General features: G+C 37.7%; 1 protein-coding gene across 3 annotated transcripts in view; it reads left to right on the forward strand.

Annotated features, from left to right (window-relative positions):
- Positions 1–16,987, forward strand: part of RESTA (RE1 silencing transcription factor A) — a 148,377-nt gene extending 131,390 nt beyond the window's left edge. For all 3 annotated transcript variants that reach the window (XM_059887772.1, XM_002688267.6, XM_005207998.5), the window contains exons 2-4: positions 1,955–2,858; positions 7,499–7,582; positions 11,300–16,987. In XM_059887772.1, coding sequence (XP_059743755.1) covers positions 1,964–2,858; positions 7,499–7,582; positions 11,300–13,335 — 3,015 coding nt within the window. In that variant the 5' untranslated portion in view covers positions 1,955–1,963 and the 3' untranslated portion in view covers positions 13,336–16,987. The remainder of the gene's footprint in view (positions 1–1,954; positions 2,859–7,498; positions 7,583–11,299) is intronic.
- Positions 16,988–19,990: the final 3,003 nt, after the last annotated feature.

Consider the following 19,990-nt stretch of genomic DNA (forward strand, 5'->3'; position numbering starts at 1 on the left):
TATTATCTGGGTCATGAAGATCTTTTTTGTATAGTTCTTCTGTTTATTCTTGCCACCTCTTAATATCTTCTGCTTGTGTTAGGTCCATACCATTTCTGTCCTTTATTGTGCCCATCTTTGCTTGAAATGTTCCCTTGGTATCTAATTTTCTTGAAGAGATCTCTAGATCCTCCCATTCTATTGTTTTCCTCTATTTCTTTGCACTGATCACTGAAGAAGGCTTTCTTATCTCTCCTTGCTGTCTTTGGAACTCTGCATTCAAATGGATATGTTTCCTTTTCTCCTTTGCCTTTGGCATCTTTTCTTTCCTCAGCTATTTGTAAGGCCTCCTCAGACAACCATTTTTGCCTTTTTGCATTTCCTTTTCTTAGGGATAGTCTTGATCACTGCTTCCTGTACAATGTTAGGAACCTCTGTCCATAGTTCTTCAAGCACTCTGTGTATAAGATCTAATCCCTTGAGTCTATTTTTCACTTCCACTGTATAATCATAAGGGATTTGATTTAGGTCATACCTGAATGGTCTAGTGGTTTTCCCTACTTTCTTCAATTTCAGTCTGAATTTGGCAATAAGGAGTTCATGATCTAAGCCATAGTCAGCTCCCAGTCTTGTTTTTGCTGACTGTATAAAGCTTCTCCATCTTTGGTTGCAAAGAATATAATCAGTCTGATTTTGGTGTTGGCCATCTAATGATGTCCATGTGTAGATTCTTCTATTGTGTTGTTGGAAGAGGGTGTTTGCTATGACCAGTGTGTTCTCTTGGCAAAACTCTGTTAGCCTTTGACCTGCTTCGTTTTATACACCAAGGCCAAATTTACCTGTTACTCCAGGTATCTCTTGACTTGTAACTTTTGTATTCCAGTCCCCTATAATGAAAAGGACATCTTTTTTGTGTGTTAGTTCTAGAAGGTCTTGTAGGTCTTCATAGAAAAATAAATTAAAAAAATATATAATAATTACATTACTATATGCTTTTTGAGAAACAGCATATCAGCCCATCATACATATATGCAGTTAAAAAAAAAACTATTTCAAATACTATGTTATGAAAATACCTTACACTATATGCCATAAAAATTTTTATGACTCATTTATTTGCATATCGGCTTGGCGACTGCGAAGCAGTCCTATCGATCGCAGTAGATTTCAGTAAAGCAGTCATATCATTGCTTCAGTGTTATCAGTGCTTTGTTATAACTGTAAATGAGTATGAATTTCTTTTTCACAATATCTTTTCTATTTTGATGACTAGTGTTAGTAATATGTATAATATCTGCAGTATTTTGTATCATACAGTATTGGTAAAAGTATTACAGGTGTAATTCATCTTGTATACAGGGAATGTAAACTGACTGTATTTATAAATACAGTACTGGAAATGTAGCCCTTATGATTTTCTTAACTTTTTCATGTATCTATTATAAAAATGCATGTGACATGCAAAATACATGTTTACTGACTTATCCTTAAGGCTTGTGGTTAACAGTAGATTATTGGTACTCTTGGTTTTTGTGGAGCCAAAAAGATGAGATTTTTAACCTCACTGGGGGTTGGTGCCTCTAACCCATTTGTACAAAGGTCAATTTAATTTTAATTAGCACTGAAAATGAAGGTTACTTACATTTTTCCACCAGAAACAGTAAAAGTGCTTAAGGAAAGGCACACCGTTGGTAGATTTGGTTGATGGATGAGTTGTGTCAAACACTTGATAGAATTTCTTGTAGGGGTTACAGAAAATTTTTTGATGACTGCAGTAAAGAGGGTTTAGACTTACAAAATGATTTTAAAGACTGACTTTCAGTAGTTAATGAAGCTGATTGAGTTTAAAGATGATGTGGGAAAATGTATTGTTTTAAGTTACAAAGAACTACAGTGATATTTTGTTTTAGACTGGTAAACGTTGTGCTTAAACTGGTGCTTTTGTGTGTTTTGTTTTGTTTTGTTTTGAATGCAGAGCACAGATATGGCCACCCAGGTAATGGGGCAGTCTTCCGGAGGAGGAGGGCTGTTCACCGGCAGTGGCACCATGGGCATGGCCTTGCCAAACGACATGTATGACTTGCCTGATCTCTCTCGAGCTGAACTGGCTGCGCCTCAGCTCATCATGTTGGCAAACGTGGCCTTAACTGGGGAAGTAAATGGCGGCTGCTGTGATTACCTGGTTGGCGAAGAAAGGCAGATGGCAGAATTGATGCCTGTTGGGGATAGCAACTTCTCAGATAGTGATGGAGAAGGACTTGAGGAGTCTCCTGAGGTGAAAGGCGAACCCAGTGGGCTGGAGAACATGGAACTGGAAAGTTTGGAACTCAGTGTTGTGCAGCCACGGCCTGTGTTTGAGGTAGCAGCTGCCTCAGAAACGTACAGCTCAAATAAAGACGTTCCTCAGGAAACACCCGTAGCAGAGGACAAGTGCAAGAACTTGAAGACCAAACCCTTCCGCTGTAAACCATGCCAGTATGAAGCAGAATCCGAAGAGCAGTTTGTGCATCACATCCGAGTTCACAGCGCCAAGAAATTTTTTGTGGAGGAAAGTGCCGAGAAGCAAGCAAAAGCCAGGGAATCCGGCTCTTCTACTGGGGAAGAGGGCGATTTCTCCAAGGGCCCCATCCGCTGTGACCGCTGTGGCTACAATACCAATCGCTATGATCACTATACTGCTCACCTGAAACATCACACCCGAGCCGGGGACAATGAGCGAGTCTACAAGTGTATCATATGCACGTACACCACAGTGAGTGAATATCACTGGAGGAAACACCTGAGAAACCATTTTCCAAGGAAAGTTTACACATGTGGAAAATGCAACTATTTTTCAGACAGAAAAAACAATTATGTTCAGCATGTTCGAACTCATACAGGTAAGAGTACCTTTCTCACTTATTAAGTGTACTGTACCCCCCAAAATGAAACAGTCTTAAAGATGTGAAGAATTTCAAACATCTCAGAAGTAAAGAGAATTAAAGATGGGTAAATCTCATCTCGGAAGTAAATTACATCTCAAAAGTAAAAAGTAAAGATGGGTACCCACAGGTACGAATCACCTATACCCAACAGTTATTGGTTGTTAATATTTTATCACATTTGACAATTCATGTTTTAAAATAACAGCTTTATTGAGATATACTCCACTTCCACACAGTTCATCCATTTAATGTTAGAATGCATTGGCTTTAGTATGTTTGCAGAATTGTGCAGCCCGTACCACAGTCAATTTTAGAACATCTTCACCCCAAAAGGAAGCACCTCTCAGTGGTTGCTCCCCATTTTCCCCAATACCCCTTGCTGCTGCTGCTGCTAAGTCACTTCAGTCGTGTCTGACTCTGTGTGACCCCATAGACGGCAGCCACCAGGCTCCCCCATCCCTGGGATTCTCCAGGCAAGAACACTGGAGTGGGTTGCCATTTCCTTCTCCAATGCAGGAAAGTGAAAAGTCAAAGTGAAGTCGCTCAGTCGTGTCCGACTCTTCACGACCCCATGGACTGCAGCCTACCAGGCTCCTCCGTCCATGGGATTTTCCAGGCAAGAGTACTGGAGTGGGGTGCCATTGCCTTCTCCGACCAATACCCCTTATTTATTCACTTGTAAATTGACTTTCAAATCTTTGTAATTAACGGGTCTTATTTTTTGAAAGCAATGTTTATAATATTGATAGTTGCAGTACATTTTCCTGGTAAGAACTGGTACCTTTGAGGACCGATTGCTGGTCTGAATAATAAGGATAGGGTAACCTAGTACTCTGCTTCTCACATCAGTAGTGAGAAGGGCTGTGGAATGCTGTTTGCATCAGATCCCATTTGCAGTGGTTGTCACTCTGCAGCACTGAACCCTAAAGTGAGTCCTAGTGAGGAGAGGAATTGATGTTGAAGTGGTAGACGTAAACAAGAAGACTTGCAGATGAAATTCCATTACAAGAAACACACGTGTAGCAAGATTTCTAAACTCCAACAGATGGCTTCTGTGTAATTTAAAGCTTAAAATCTAGTTATATAAAAGAATTTGAAATCTCTTTGGAATTTGTTATAATCTGTGATTGTCTCTAGGCTTTGCAACCATTTTATCTCAAAAGTAAAAAAGTTTCAAAATTACATGGCATAGGAAATGAGAGTAACTGGAGAATCCTACACCATTAATCACTTAAGAGTTTTAATTAAACAAACTGTTAGACTAAGGTTAGACTAAACTAACCTCACTTGCAGTATCATAAAACAAATCCCAGATACCATATACACTTTAGCCATAAGTACTTCATGTTCCTTTAACAGTCCTGTGAAAACTGGGGCCTAATTTATCAAAGAATGGGCCATAATCTGTAGAGCTTTTAGGTAATCAGTGTGATATACGATGAAGTACATGACTTTTACGTGTACATGTTTATGAATTTTTAAAAATTGAGGTATTATTGACAATGATGAATTTTTACAAATGTATATACTTAAAACCACCATGCAAGTCATCATAAAAAATAATACTAGTGTCTTTATCTTATTAAATTTTTTTGGGGTGTCAGTTATATTTTTGATACTTTCAAAATTGATGAGTCACTGAACAATTTAAAGATTTTCCCCAAACTCTTAAAATGTTTGAACAAAAAATTTAAATTAGTTGATTTAAGAGATTTTCGGAGTTAAGGAAAATGTAAAGAACTGGAAAAATTTCAGTTTGGTATATATTTCCAATTTCTTATGTATACTTTAACAAAAAATAAAACATAGGATCTCTACTTTTTGCCATTTCTTCTTTTTTTCTTATGGTGGTTTATTTTCATTTAATTACAATCTAGGCAACTAATTTTAATGGCTGTTTTTATATGTTTCATCATTACTTAATATTTTTTCTACATTAATTTAAAGTTGATATTTCCACAATTAAGGTTATGACTTACACAGCTAACTCTGGTTGTATGTATCTCATTTCACATTTAGTGTTAAACTTATTTGATAATACTTTTTAAAAGCTCCCTCATTGCTTGTATTACCTTATTTGTGGTTTAAAAAAAATTTTTTTTGTAAGCAGTTTGTTGGTGCATAAATAGAAGGTTATTATTTTGATTATTTAAAATTTGAGAGTATCAGTGGTATAAAAGGCATGGTTCTAAAAATTGTATTTATGGAAAAATTAATTCATCGAGTGCTGAAGAGCAGAGATAAATGATCATCAGCAGGAATCCATTATTTCTTATCTCTCACTTAGGTAGCCAACTTTTCAGGTTCACTTACCAAGTCTGGTATGTTTCTTTATTGAGTGCTCAGGGTTAGGTGCTTTCTTCTACTCTGCTGCTGCTGCTGCTAAGTCGCTTCAGTTGTGTCCGACTCTGTGCGACCCCATAGACGGCAGCCCACCAGGCTCCCCCGTCCCTGGGATTCTCCAGGCAAGAATACTGGAGTGAGCTGCCATTTCCTTCTCCAGTGCATGAAAGTGAAAAGGGAAAGTGAAGTCGCTCAGTCATGTCTGACTCTTAGCGACCCCATGGACTGCAGCCTATCAGGCTCCTCCGCCCATGGGATTTTCCAGGCAAGAGTACTGGAGTGGGGTAATCGTCAGAAAAATATGCTAAGGAAAACAGGTAAGTGTTCATTGAAAGCCTAAAGTATTGTACCCAGGGTCACATACAGCTAAGATTCAAAGTTCTATATCTTTTTTATAGATAATTATTATGGTAGGGGGCTGAGGATTTTCATTTGAGTCTTCAGTAGATTTTTCATTTTGTGGTTTTGCTATCTTAACCAGTTCACAAATTCTACTTTGAAAGATGACATTTTTGCCTATACGTGTGAGTGAAAAATTAATAGTGCTTCTAGAGTATTTATGCTTGTTTTGGTGAGTGGCACAGATAGATGCAATCTATTTTGTTACGAACAATTTAAAAGTAAAGTATCTGTAGTTGATCCTATATGTTAATCTTCAGGGTATTAAATTTTTCTTAGCTTTTTTTCGTAACAACTTGACTGATACACAATTGATATACCATACAATTCACTGTGAATTGAACTGTTCAGAACACTTCATATCAATGGAATCAGGTGATACGTGGCCCCCAGTGGCTACCTTCTTTCATTTATGTTTTCAAGGTTCAGCCACATCAAGCTTACAGTACTTGTTTTCCTTTTGTTGCCAAATATTACTCTAAAATGGGTAAGCAACACTTTGTTTTTCTATTAGTTAATGGATTTTTGGATTATTTCCACTTTTTGGCTATTGTGAGTAATGCCGCTATTGCCATTCTTATGCAAGGTTTTGTGTAGACATATGTTTTTATTTTTCTTAGGTAAACATACACCTAGGAGTGGAATTGCTTAGCCATATAGTAATTATGTTTAATCATTTGAGGGACTGACAAGCTGTTTTCCAAAATGGCTGCACTATTTTACAGTCCCACCAGCACTGTATTAGGGTTGTAAATTCTCCAGAACCTAACAAGTAAACGTTAACATCTGTTATTTTGATTATAGCCATCCTGGTGGGTGTGAAATCATCTCACTGTGGTTTTGATTTACATTTCTGTTGACTAATGATATTGTGCATCTTTTCATGTGCTTGTTGGCAATTATGTATCTTTTTACAGAAATACATTTCAACATTTTTTAAGTTATCTCAGAATTCTTCCAGGCTAAAGTAGGCATCCTGTTGCCATGAGCTATTTTTGTCTAATCTACAGGTACCAGCTAATAATAGCTGGATAGTTACTAGGAACACATTTCACACTTATCACCACATTCTTTCTTTCTTTGTTTCACTTTGTCTTTTCCTTTCCTCGTTCCATGGGTTTTTTTTGTTTTTTGTTTTTGGCCAAGCCACGTGACATGTGGGATCTTTAGTTCCCCTACCAGGGATTGAACCTGTGCCCCCTGCAGGGGAAATATGGAGTCTTAATCAGTTGACTGCCAGGAAAGTCCCTCCTTGTCCCTTGATATTAGGTACATCTGTTGCTGTAATGCATAATATAGACAGAAGAATAACATATTTATTGAAGGCTCTATGTGTCAGGCACAGGGCTGAAGGCTATCCATGTATTATCTTAATTTAAATTCTCACAATTCTAGAAAGTGGAGGTACTGTTACTTTTATAGATAAGCAAGCTTGCCTGAGGTCCTAATTGTTATCTTGTGGCCAAAAAAATAGACAGATGTCAAGATTTTTTTAGTATCTTTTGTGGTCAACAACCCATGTGCAAAAAACACAAATTTTCTGCCTTTGAGACTTAAATTCCTTAAGTCTTAAATTCCTTAAGAATCATTGTTCTCTTATCTTCAGTTGCTGTCAGTCCCTGTGGCTTTATGAGTATAACTGGGACTTCCCTGGTGGTCCAGTGGTTAACTCCATGCTCCTAGGGCAAAGGGCATGGGTTCGATCCTTGATCTGGGAACTAAGGTCTCACATGTGGAACTGAGCAGCCAAACCACCCCCCCCAAAACTCAGTATTAAATAATGTACGTATTGTTAGTGAGAATTGTAATTGCCTTATTTTATCATTTGAACATTAATCACTGTATTTTTGTAGGTGAACGTCCATATAAATGTGAACTTTGTCCTTACTCAAGTTCTCAGAAGACTCATTTAACCAGGCATATGCGTACTCATTCAGGTTGGTAAAAAATGGGAACTTTTCTATCATTTTTAGTAAACTACCATTATTAAGAAGTTGTTCTATACCTGGAACTGGGTCATTTCTTATGATTTATTTTTAATGTAATTTGGTATTTATATATTTTTTAATATAAATTCAGTATGTGGTTGCTGGGTTCCAGGGATTCCTTGTTAGTTGTTTAGTTCCTGACATTTGGTTTTGTTCTCTTGAGAATTGTTAAGGCTTCCAAAGATTGATTTACAAAAGCCAAACTTTAAAGAGTGATTGATAATCCATGATTCCAATTTATTCACTTATAATAAATATAGGACTGTAACACCTGGGAGAATTGTCCACTCTAGAACTGAAATGACCATGATCACTGTCCAGAACTGGCCCCTATTGTGAAGGTATGGAGATGGCAAAGTTAAAAAGTATTTGCGTAGGTGGTCTTGAATGGATAATTATTTCATTTTTGCCACACTGACCCTTGGGAGGTCCTGATATGATCCACAACTCTTCCTTTTCTAATTCTCAGTAGATATGTTACCATTTCATCTTGGATGAAATATTTAGAACTGGAGGGAATGCATCCGATTTGCATGTCCCTTTGTAATATTTTTGTAGGTATCATACTGGATAGTGCTTCCATCCTGCTAGCATAGGGATTCATTTTGAATATTTTCCAATTATGAGCACAGTGAATGTTTGTTAAAGGGAATTAACATCTTACTGAATTCTATCATGGACTACTTATTTTTAAGATGGAAAAATAATTTTTTCAGCAAAAACTATTTTCCTTCCACTGAGTACTTGGTGATTATTATGGAGGCACTGTTTTTTTTTGTTTTTTTTTTCTCTCTTGGCCAAGTGGCTTTCAGGATCTTAGTTCTCCAACCAGGGATCAAACCTGTGCCCACTGCAGTGGATACCTGAGGTCCTAACCACTGGGCCACCAGTGAATTCCCTGAAGGCACTATTTTTAATAGCTGGGTCATTTGAAACATTATGGTTTGAGAGTCTTTTTGTGAAGTTTAGAATAATTTTTTTTTATTTTTTGTTATTTTTATTTATTTATGTTTTGGCTGCAGTGGGTCTTTGTTGCTGCACTTGGGCTTTCTCTAGTTGCAGCGAGCAGGGGCTACTCTTTGTTGTGGCGCATGGACTTCAGTAATTGTGGCACATGAGCTGAGTAGCTCTGCGGCATGTGGGATCATCCCAGACTGGGGATCAAACTGGTGTCCTTTGTGTGTTGCAAGACAGATTCTTAACCACTGGACCACCAGGGAAGCCCTAGAATAACTTTTTAAACATATTTTATTAAGGTTTAATTTACCCACACAAAAATGCACACGTGTTAGGCATATAGGTCAGTGATTTTATGTATGCTTTCTCTTGTTTGACCGCCATTTTGGTGTAGACATGAAATGTTTCTACTACCCTTAGAAAAGTTCCCTCCTTACCCTTTCTAGTCAGTACTCCCATATTCTTCCATCAAGTGATACTCTGATTTCTATTAAAGATTTAACATCCTTCTGTAAAATGTTTTTGAGAGTCATTCCATGCTGCGTTATCAGAATGTTGTGTTTATTGCTGAGTAGTACACCCCTATTACTCTTGAGTTAAAAGGTCCCTTGTTATTCTATCTGGGCTCTACTTGATAAGAATGTGTATAAGCTTGTAAAACTCTCTTGAATTTGCCTTACATTTATAAATTAATTTGGGAAGAATAAAACAGACACCTGGCACATTTATAAAGATGAAAAACAGGTAGAAATTTTTACTAGAACTGGAAAAGGAAATTAAGTTAAAACTGTTGGTACAGGGCAAAATAATTTTCATTCAGCTAGGTATTAGTAAACTAGTCAACTTGATGAATTGATCTTCCAGTGCAACAGATTTAATGGCAATAAAGCAAAAATAGGGGTGGGGTGAATGAAGCAAATAAATGATGCCATTGGAACAGAGTACTAGGAACTCCATTTCTTCATCATTTCACAGGTGGATGCTTGCATCTTGCTTGATGCTGGCTATGAAAATGCTCTCATTCATTAGGGCTTAAAAGTGGTGACATTTTCTTTATAATTCTTTTAAGAGCACAAATATTTTCCTAACGAGATCAACTTCATTCATCAGCTCTTTGTTTACTCAAAGGTAAGGTTTATATAGTAAGGCAGGATAAGCACCTGAAATCTTCCTTTGTGTTCTATAATATACCAGTTCATTCCAAAAGTCATAAATTACAGGTAATATGTATTGACTGTTTGGCCATATGTTCTACACTAAGTGCTTTATATGGATTAGATTATTTATAGCTTAAAACATAAGAATAGTTTAGTTAAGATGAGGAAATAGAGCCTTAGAGAGTTTTCAGTACCTTGCTTAAGACCTCACAGTAAGTTGCAGAGCCCGTACTTGATCCCTGTAGGTATTCTTACTGTAGAACAAGTTCTTAACCGTTATGTCACATATCTTGTTTCTGCCATTTTGTTTCTTTATATATTAGGTAGATGTTTGTCTCCATTGAAGTCATTCAATGGAAAGGACAAGAAAGGGCCAAGTGGAGAGTAATGTAGCCTGTTGTTAGAAACCTCCCTTTATGAATCTGTTACTGGACTAATGTGGAAAAGAGCTTATAGTTTGACATACTTGGATAAGTTTTTGTTTTTGTGGTCAAGTATTCTGTAATCAGATATCTTCTAATCTGTAAAGCTTACTATCTATGGTTTTACTTAATGTCTGAGTAGTTTTGCTTTACGAAAAAATTTAATAAGATTTTACGTGAATTTGAGAATGTTGAGATATGAATTTTCATAAATGTCAATTTCCATTTTTCTGCTATGCATTCCATTGGACCAGTGGGGTATGGATACCGTTTGGTAATATTTGCTAGAGTGTGATCTAGATGGGTATGTATTCAGGTAGAATGAGTTAAATCTTATGCCTTTAATTTGGGAGTGGGAGGGCTTCTGGTCTTGTATGTGCCTGTGATTATAACTTGTGCTTATTTTATATGCCATATCTATTTGTATACCCCTGGTTTCTTTGCTTATTCGTTAGAAGAAAGTGGGAGAAAATCTGGAAAGGATTTCTGACTTTTTATACTTTGCTGTAGAATAGCAGCTCTGGCAGTGGAAAAATTTGCTGAGTGAAATCTGATTCAACTCTGCTATGATGGACAAAGGGTCAAAGCATTGTTGTAAAGCTTTCACATAAAGGTCTGGGAGTGTGGCCTAGAGTATGAAGTATTACTTTTGAAGTCTCAAGGTTTATCTTAAATGTACGGGAATTTTATGTTCTGCTCCTTTATACATTTGTTTGAACTACATAAAAACGTTAATATGTTACCTTTTTGAGTGCCTTTGCCCAAGAATTAGCATCAAGAGCCTAAGTCACTTTTTTAGTAATTGTATATTTCTTGATGTACCTGTGTTCTTTAAGAGTGTTTGAGCTAACCTGATGAACTTTTTAGAAGATGATTAAGATAATTATTCCTTTGCTTAGGATGAGAATCAGAAGTCAAGGGATAGAGGAAAGATATACAAATAAATACGAAAGATATACAAATAAATATGGTAAATATAAATTGCATGATAAAGTCTTTATGAAATAGTTTTGGTGGTTTTATTTTATTTATCTATATCTATATCCCCACTTCTTGGTGAGCATATTTGAATAAACCTTGAATTCATTTCTTAATGTGTGCCTTCTGTAACATCTCTTGTCTACCTTCAGGTGAGAAGCCATTTAAGTGTGACCAGTGCAGTTATGTGGCCTCTAATCAACATGAAGTAACCCGCCACGCAAGACAGGTTCACAATGGGCCTAAACCTCTTAACTGCCCACACTGTGACTACAAAACAGCAGACAGAAGTAACTTCAAAAAACATGTGGAGCTACATGTTAATCCACGGCAGTTCAACTGCCCTGTATGTGACTACGCAGCTTCCAAGAAGTGTAATCTGCAGTATCATTTCAAATCTAAGCATCCTACTTGTCCTAATAAAACCATGGATGTCTCAAAGGTGAAACTAAAGAAAACCAAGAAGCGAGAGGCTGACTTGCCTGATAACAAACTCACCAGTGAGAAACCAGAAACAGAGCAGACAAAAGGAAAAGGGGATGTGACTGGGAAGAAAAATGAGAGGTCTGTAAAAGCGGAGAAGAAAGATAATGTTTCAAAAGAGAAAAAGCCTTGTAGTAATGCCTCAAGCCAAGTGACCACCAGAACGCGCAAATCGGCCATGGAAGGTAAAGAAGTGGATGTGTCCCCGGGAAACTGTTCAGAAAAAAGCTGCAAAAGCAAGAAAAGCAAAAGGAAGGTGGAAGCTGAAGCCCTTCCCTTACAAGAGCCTGTTAATGATGAGGAACCTGTGACAAAAAAGAAAAGGAAGGCAGAAAGCAAATCCAAAAATAGCCAGGAAGTGCCAAAGGGTGACAGCAAAGTAGAGGAGAATAAAAAGCAAAACATTTGCGTGAAAAACAGTACAAAGAAGAAAACTGTGAGAAGTAAATCATGTAAGAAAAGCAGCCAGCCTGCTCAGAGGCGGCCCACTCAGATGGAGTCTGCTCAGGTGGGGTGTGTTCAGACGGAGCCGCTGCCGCCTCCTTCTCCTCCCCCTCCCCCTCCCGTGGGGTGTGGTGAGGTGGAGGTTGTCCAGAAGGGGCCTGTTCCCATGGAGCCATCTCCTCCCATGGAGCCATCTCCTCCCATGGAGCCTGTTCAGGTGACCCCTGTTGAGATGGAGCCTTCTCCTCCTCTTCCTCCTCCTCCCCCAGAGCCTGCTCAGGTGGGATCTGTTCAGGTAGAGCCTCCTCCCCCGCCTCCCCCTGTGGGGGATGCTGAGATCGAGGTTGTTCAGAAGGGGCCTGTTGAGACAGAGCCTCCTCCTCCCATGGAGCCGATCCCCAGAAGGTCTCCTCGCAAAGATAATAGAAAGGAAAAGTCCAGCATGCTGAGTGAAATGGCACGGAAGGAGCAAGTCCTTATTGAGGTTGGCTTAGTGCCTGTTAAAGACAAGCAGCTTCTAAAAGAAAGTGCCAGTGCACAGGATCTCTTCCCACCATCACCACCCCTGCCAAAGGAAAGCTTAAAGGGGGAAGAATCGAAAGACCAAAATTTGTTGCCTGCAGGCGAAGGAAATGAAGAAGCCCCTCTTCAAAAAGTGGAAGCAGAAGAGGCAGGTAAGAGTCTGGCTGGTGTTGCTGCTGTTATCAAGGAATCTGCCAACACTTCATCCTCTGAAGAAAACTTGAATATGCCAGAGGGTGAAACTTCAGAGGATAAACATCAAGCTGAAGCTATGCTCTGTGAAACGGAGATGGACACTGATGAGAAGAAAGCAGAGAATTTCCCCAGCAGAGACTCGGCAGTTGAAGAACCAGTTTCACCACCACTTCCTGCTCTACCGCTAGAAAAACATGAAGCCGTGTCCACAACTGCTGTGGCCTCACCTCCTGTCACCGTGGCAGTAAATGAGTCTCAGGAAATGGATGAAGACGAAGGCATCCACAGTCATGATGGAAGTGACCTAAGTGACAACACGTCAGAGGACAGTGACGATTCTGGATTGAACGGTGCTCGGCCAGTTCCACAAGAGACCAGTGGGAAAGATGGAAAGGATGCCTTGGCTGTCAAAGTGGCCGCGGGAGATTTCGTTTGTATCTTCTGTGATCGTTCTTTTCGAAAGGAAAAGGATTACAGCAAACACCTCAATCGCCATTTGGTTAATGTATACTTCCTTGAAAAGGCAGCTCAAGGGCAGGAGTAATGAAACTCTGGTCAAGGCTTCAGTTCTTAGTGTATAAGGTCTCTGACATTTTATATTCATTTGGAGTAGTAGATAGCCTTTTGTTTTTAAAATTAATTACTGTCCAATCTTGATTTTTAAGTCCCACTCTTTTTCTTGGACTCCGTGTACCTACTGATGTACACATTTTAGCAAATCCAAGGGAGTTATTGTAGCAGACATCTAAATCTGTGAGCTTTTTTTTTTTTTAATCTGTTTTTGCTTTTAATTGAACTAAGGTGGCCAAGGTGGTATTAGAGCAATCTGTCAATTTGTTCAGCTATATAACTTAATCAGTTTTTTCCTCATGTCTGTGTTCCTATTTCACTTTAGTTTATTCTTCGTTTATAGCCCTATAAAAATTGGCTTACTTAAATAGCAAATGACTTGAAGAATTTGCCTGCTTTATATAAAGTTAGCACTTTAAAATTGTTCTAGCGATAAGAAGAGAGACATTGAATTTGAAGAGAAATTCTCCCAACAATGGATGTTCTATCAATCCAGGTATTTACCTTCCTGAATTTTGATCAAAAATGTATGTTTATTTGTGTATGTGTTAATTGTCATAAAAACAATGATTTTGGTGGGTTTTTTTGTTTTTGTTTTGGTGCTTTAATGCCTTAAGATGTTGCACATTGTTTTTTTTTTAACCTATGCAGTTAAATTTTTTCTAGAAATAGCATTTGCATTGTAATACTTTATATATGCATGTTTATTTTGATCTCTCTGGAGGGATGCTTTTTAGTCTTGTTTGCAAAAGGGGCAGTTTTCTTTTTCCTTGCCGCAGTTGTCTTTTTTGCAGAATAGTAGTCTGTGCAAATTTGTGAGCAAAATGAAAGATGGAGTTTAGTCCATTGATTTTGATTTTAACATCTATGCCAGAATCTGTATTTCATATAAGTTATTTATTTTAAATTGATGTAGTGAGTTCACACCTTTCAGTTTGAACTTTGGCAGTAACTAAACCACTAGATCTATGTTGAATGGATTTTTATCTCAAATACCAACCATAAGTAAACTTTTTGGCCTGTCTTAGTACATCTACTTCCTCAATGTGTGGTGTTAAGTTGTATCTTATAGGAAACCTCTTTTCCTAGATGGTTGGTGTTTATTTATATGTCTGCTCCGCTGAATAAAGAACTATAATTTTAATTTGGAAGCTGCAAATCTGGAACTAGGAGGCATAATTACTCCTTCAAGTTACACAGAGTATCAGTTTGTGAGATTCCAAAGCCATAGCAATTACACAGAAATCCTAGGATGAGAAAGGTAGTATGACTGCTGGTAGACCAGCTGCTCCTTCCTGTGAATATAGTGAAAAAGGCTGGTGAAAAACTGAAGTTCGGTCCAGATTAAAAAATCACACTTTCTCAGGGATCTCCTCCAACTAGTGGGTGTCCTGGCTATTATCGGGACAGCCTTTTGCTACAGCTGAGGCCCCAAATGAATAGCTATTTTGGTGTTCCTGCAGGACCACTTTGTATGGAAAAGAGTATGTGCCCCAAACTTGCTGGTGGGTTCTTTGGCCAGTCACCAAAGAACATGAAAGAATCTAACATAGGTTTTTTGTTTTTCCTTGTAAAATAAAGTATGATTCCAGTAAGGAACCTTGATTCTTCTTATCCTCCCAGGTTCTTTTCTGAAGTAATCACTTTATATATTGTTTGTTTTCTTTTGTTTGGTGGATCTCTGAGGCAGGTTTCAGGGTTTGGCAATGCAACATGAAAAATTAGGAAAAAGTATTAAACTGTGTGTGGAAAACTAGTTATTCTGAGAGTGGGTGTTTAAGGCAAAGGACATTTGAACTTGGAATTGACTGGGAGGCCAAAGATTTAAAGAAGCAGAAAATTTTCTCAAGATATGAGTAAGTTGTGTATTACTGTTGTGTGTTTTCTGTACATAATAGGGATTTGTAAATGATGTTGAATTCTAGGTGAATTCTCAGCTCCGACAATCATTGTCAAACAGATCAAGCTGCAGATATTTATGTTTTAAAACTTAAATTATAAAGCTAGTTAAACCTTTCTAACAACTAGATTTAATGTTCACTAGTGCATTTTATATTAAAACGTTACCTTTTCCAGTACATACAGAAATACTCATATTAAGTACAAATTGGAGATTGGGAATCAGTTTGGATTCTTTGATACCTCAAAAGAAAAAAAATTGACTCCTGGGGAATTGAACGTATTTTCTTATCTAGATTTTAAGACTAGAATGCCAAAACCAAAAATATAAAAGAAATTAAAACCCCTCATTAAAGTGATTTGTGAAAACATTGTTACTGGAAATTGAATGGACTTGAGGCCTTTCCTCCAGAAAACAAGGACTTGTTTGTCAGGCCTATATTAGGTTCTGAACCTTAGTGCCATGTATTTGTTCTTATTGAAAATCATTTGATTAAAAAATTTGTTTCATTGAAAAGTGTATTAGTAATATGAACTTCTGGTCTAGTTCTTCCATTTGAAAAATGTGCTGTTTGCATGGGACTATTTGAATCTTTTTTTTTCTCAGTTTCCCTTCCACTGGATAGGATTGAAGCTAGACTTTTCCCTTTTGATAAAGGAATAAAAAGTAAACATGTTGTTTGTAAACTGATGTTTAGTATTAAAGGTTGAAATACTTAGAATACCTTTATAAGCCTAATCCTAGGTAGCTTTGTAAAATATATCTCTTACTTGTCTTCTGAACCTATATTCACATTGCTTTTCAGGATATTTTAAGTTTTTTTCCTCTTTTCAGAGCTGCTTCATTAAGGCTTTTTTTTTTTTTTTTTTTAATTGAAGTGTAATTCATAAAGAGCTACTCTTTCTTTTTTTTTTTTTTAATTAGACTTCTTTTTAACTATTGCCGGATGTTTTGCTCTAGTCTTCCAAGAAAGGCCATTTTATTTTTTAGTCACTTCTAAAGTCACATGGTCTTTAACTTTGGGGACTCTTGCATCTGAGTGCTAATTCAGATTTAAGCCTAAGTAACCTCATTGCCTCTCACCCCAAGAATGTTGACAATGGAAGAAATACTTTGCTGTAGTTCTGGACTAAAAAGCTGGGGAAGAAACTTCATTTTCTTTTTTGCACAAATCAGAAAAACAGCTACTGTGCAGAGTTTTCTTTTTGACTTCAGCTGATGAACTGGATTGATAGAGTTAATTCAGATTTAAGAGATTATCTGAATCTTGGTTTGAATAGATTTGGGATCTGCATGTAATATTAACTAGATCAGATAGCTTTTTTATATTTTCACATGTATACATAGGCTCTCCCTACCCTTGTCAACGTCATTAGTTATTGAACTTTGTGAACTGGCATTGAAACATTACAGCAATGTTTTGTTGTACCAGTTGTATAAACTTTTACAGTGCAATACGTGGTATTTTTCAGAGACAAACCAAAGGTTTATTTCTCAAGGTTCCTGCTGTTTGCTTTAGCAGCATTTGATGGAGAATCTTTTATATACATTTTTAATAGATGAAAAACCAGATTGCAAATCCTTTTTATTGTTTTTGTTTTTTGAAGCAAACCATGTACCAGGTTTTTGGTCCCAATTGTGTAGGATAAGTTAAATTGCATTCTATTAATCCATATGAGTGTATTTCTGTAAGCATAGTAATGTTGAAATAAAGTTTTAAAAAGCATGTTATGCCTTTGTTTATTTGTGGTACATCAAATGTTAAGGAGCCCAAATTTGTTTGGCTGGAACTAGAAGTAAATTAATAATTCTCAAAACATTTTCACTCTGATAACCCAGGGTAAATAGAAAGGTACTGAAAATCTCTGGGGATAACCAGTCTGTGGGTAGAAGTCCAAAGCCTCTCTTCCTATAATCTGCTTTCTGGGAAGTGGGTATGTAGTAGGAAGGGGAGAAACAACCTGAAGACAATTTATAGGAAATTATATACTTCCCAATCACAGGTCCCTTAACAGTCATCATCTACATGTCTGTTCTCAGTAGTAAGCCTGCTATCAGTAAATATTCACTCATTGGAAAAAGATGCATTGAACAGAAAATAAGATGAGTTACACTGAGTGTTCACTGAGTGCTAGGGCACTATTTTGACTCTAATTTTACTCTAATGGAAGTCTGAGAAGGAAATGAAGTCCAAGGGAAAGTGATAAGCCATATTATAAGGTTCTGCTTCCTATGTTACTGGAAATGACTGTGCTGTACGTTGAAAAACAGTGTTAAAGACCTAGGTATTTCTTAGATATTTCTGTGGACTTGAGAGAAAAGGGAGAACAAGTTGGAGAAACATCAGAACAACTGGATTGCATTCTGTCCTGATGGAGTAAGTGACCTAAAAGTTCATGATTCGGAAAGGATATTTAAATGTTATTGATGTGCGACTTGTTTGTTACCTTTAAGTGTGTTACCATAAGTGTGTTTTTCCAGTCCCTTGCTATTCCCTACTCAGAGGCTCACCCTGTTATGATTTTTACAAGTATCCGTTTTTCACTTAATCTTTGGTCGTCCTTGTATTCTGCCCAGGGGGAGTTAACGGTACAGCAGAGGGCCCCCCTCCAAGGGTACTCAACCTCAGCTCCATACAGGTAGGTTGGTGAAGAGGCTAACAACAATGTACTGATCTTTGGTAATCAGGGGAAGTTTCAGTGTAAACAAAATTGCTTATTTAAAGGATTATTATTGATGTTTGCTGTATCAAGTGCTCTGTGGCCCTTGCAGTTAGAGTTGGGTTCACTGTGGGCCTCTCTTCCTTAACAACTATAATTTTGCAAATACTTTTAACTTGGTTAAATCTGTTTCTTCATCCTGAAAATGAGGTCATATGGTACTTGTATCCATAGGGTGACTCTTAAGTGTTAAATGCTTTTGTTGGGTTTTTAAAATATTTTTTTGACTGTGCTACACCAAGCTTGGGGGAATCTTAGTTTCCTGATCAGGGACTGAACGTGGGCCACAGCATTGGAAGGGCTGAGTCCTAATTACTGGACCGCCAGGGAATTCCTGAGTGTTAAATATAATTCCAGCTGAACTATTTCAAATCCTAAAAGATGATGCTGTTAAAGTGCTGCACTCAATATGCCAGCAAATTTGGAAAACTCAGCAGTGGCCACAGAAGTGGAAAAGGTCAGTTTTCATTTCAATCCCAAAGAAGGGCAATGCCAAAGAATGTTCAGACTATCACACAATTGCACTCATTTCACAGGCTAGCAAAATAATGCTCAGAATTCTCCAAGCCAGGCTTCAACAGTATATGAATGAAGAACTCCCAGATGTTCAGGCTGGATTTAGAAAAGTCAGAGGAACCAGATATGAAATTGCCAACATCTGTTGGATCATAGGAAAACATCTGCTTCATTGATTATGCTAAAGCCTTTGACTCTGTGGGTCACAACAAACAGTGGAAAATTCTTCAAGAGATGGAAATACTAGACCACCTTACCTGCATCCTGTGAAACCTGTATGCAGGTCAAGAAGCAACAGTTAGAACTGGACATGAAACAATAGATGGATTCCAATTTGGGAAAGGAGTACTTCAAGGCTGTATATTGTCACCCTGCTTATTAACTTAATATGCAGAAGGCTGGGCTGGATGAAGCACAAGCTGGAATTAAGATTGCGGGGAGAAATATCAACAGCCTCAGATATGCAGATGACACCACCCTAATGGCAGCAAGTGAAGAGGAACTAAAGAGCCTCTTGATGAAGGTGAAAGAGGAGAGTGAAAAAGCTGGCTTAAAACTCAGCATTCAAAAAACTTAAGATCATGGCATCTGGTCCCATCACTTCATGGCAAATAGATGGGGAAACAATGGAAACACGACAGATTTTATTTTCTTGGGCGCCAAAGTCACTGTAGACTGTGACTACAGCCATGAAATTAAATGATGCTTGGAGAAGGAAATGGCAACCCACTCCGGTGTTCTTGCCTGGAGAATCCCAGGGACGGGGAAGCCTGGTGGGCTGCCGTCTGTGGGGTCGCACAGAGTTGGAAATGACTGAAGCAACTTAGCAGTCATCAGTCTAAGCTGCAGAAGCCCCAAATAAACTTCCTAGTCACCAAACGAAATGCTCCCTAAGGCAGCCACTGGGTAATTAGGTTGTCATGGTAGCAGGGACCCTTGAAGAAGGTTTTGAATATAGCTTTGAAATAATTGTTTCAAAACATTTTATAACCTTGGATCCCAGAGAAGTAGAAAAGAGGATGTAGAACCATGTCATTTGCAGAAGCACCATCCAGAGTGAAACAGAATGCACTCAGGGCACAGAAAAATGGTTATGTGAGGAAAATCTGAAAGTTGTCATGGAAAATAATAATTGCAGCAAGGACTGTTGTAGATGGCTAAAAAAAATAGCTATAAGAATTTTAGACTCTGAAGTGAGATCAAATTTTGATGGACATATTTTTTAAAGGACCTTTAAGAGAATATTCAAAAGGCATGCTCTGGCATCGGCAGGATGACTGAATGCAAATAGTTAGAATGTTTTATCTTTGTATCCCCAAATGGAAATAATGACATAAGTAATTAAACATTAGCTTTTATCTAAAAACATTTGTCCTAGGCTCAAATTTTTGTGAATTTAAGAAAGGACCATATAATACTCACTTATGTAATACACAGTTATATAATATTCAGTTTTATGATAAATTCTTAATGGAATGGAATGAAACCTCTGA

Source organism: Bos taurus, chromosome 6 (genome assembly GCF_002263795.3).
Source record: "Bos taurus isolate L1 Dominette 01449 registration number 42190680 breed Hereford chromosome 6, ARS-UCD2.0, whole genome shotgun sequence".
In the NCBI taxonomy this organism is placed as follows: domain Eukaryota; kingdom Metazoa; phylum Chordata; class Mammalia; order Artiodactyla; family Bovidae; genus Bos; species Bos taurus.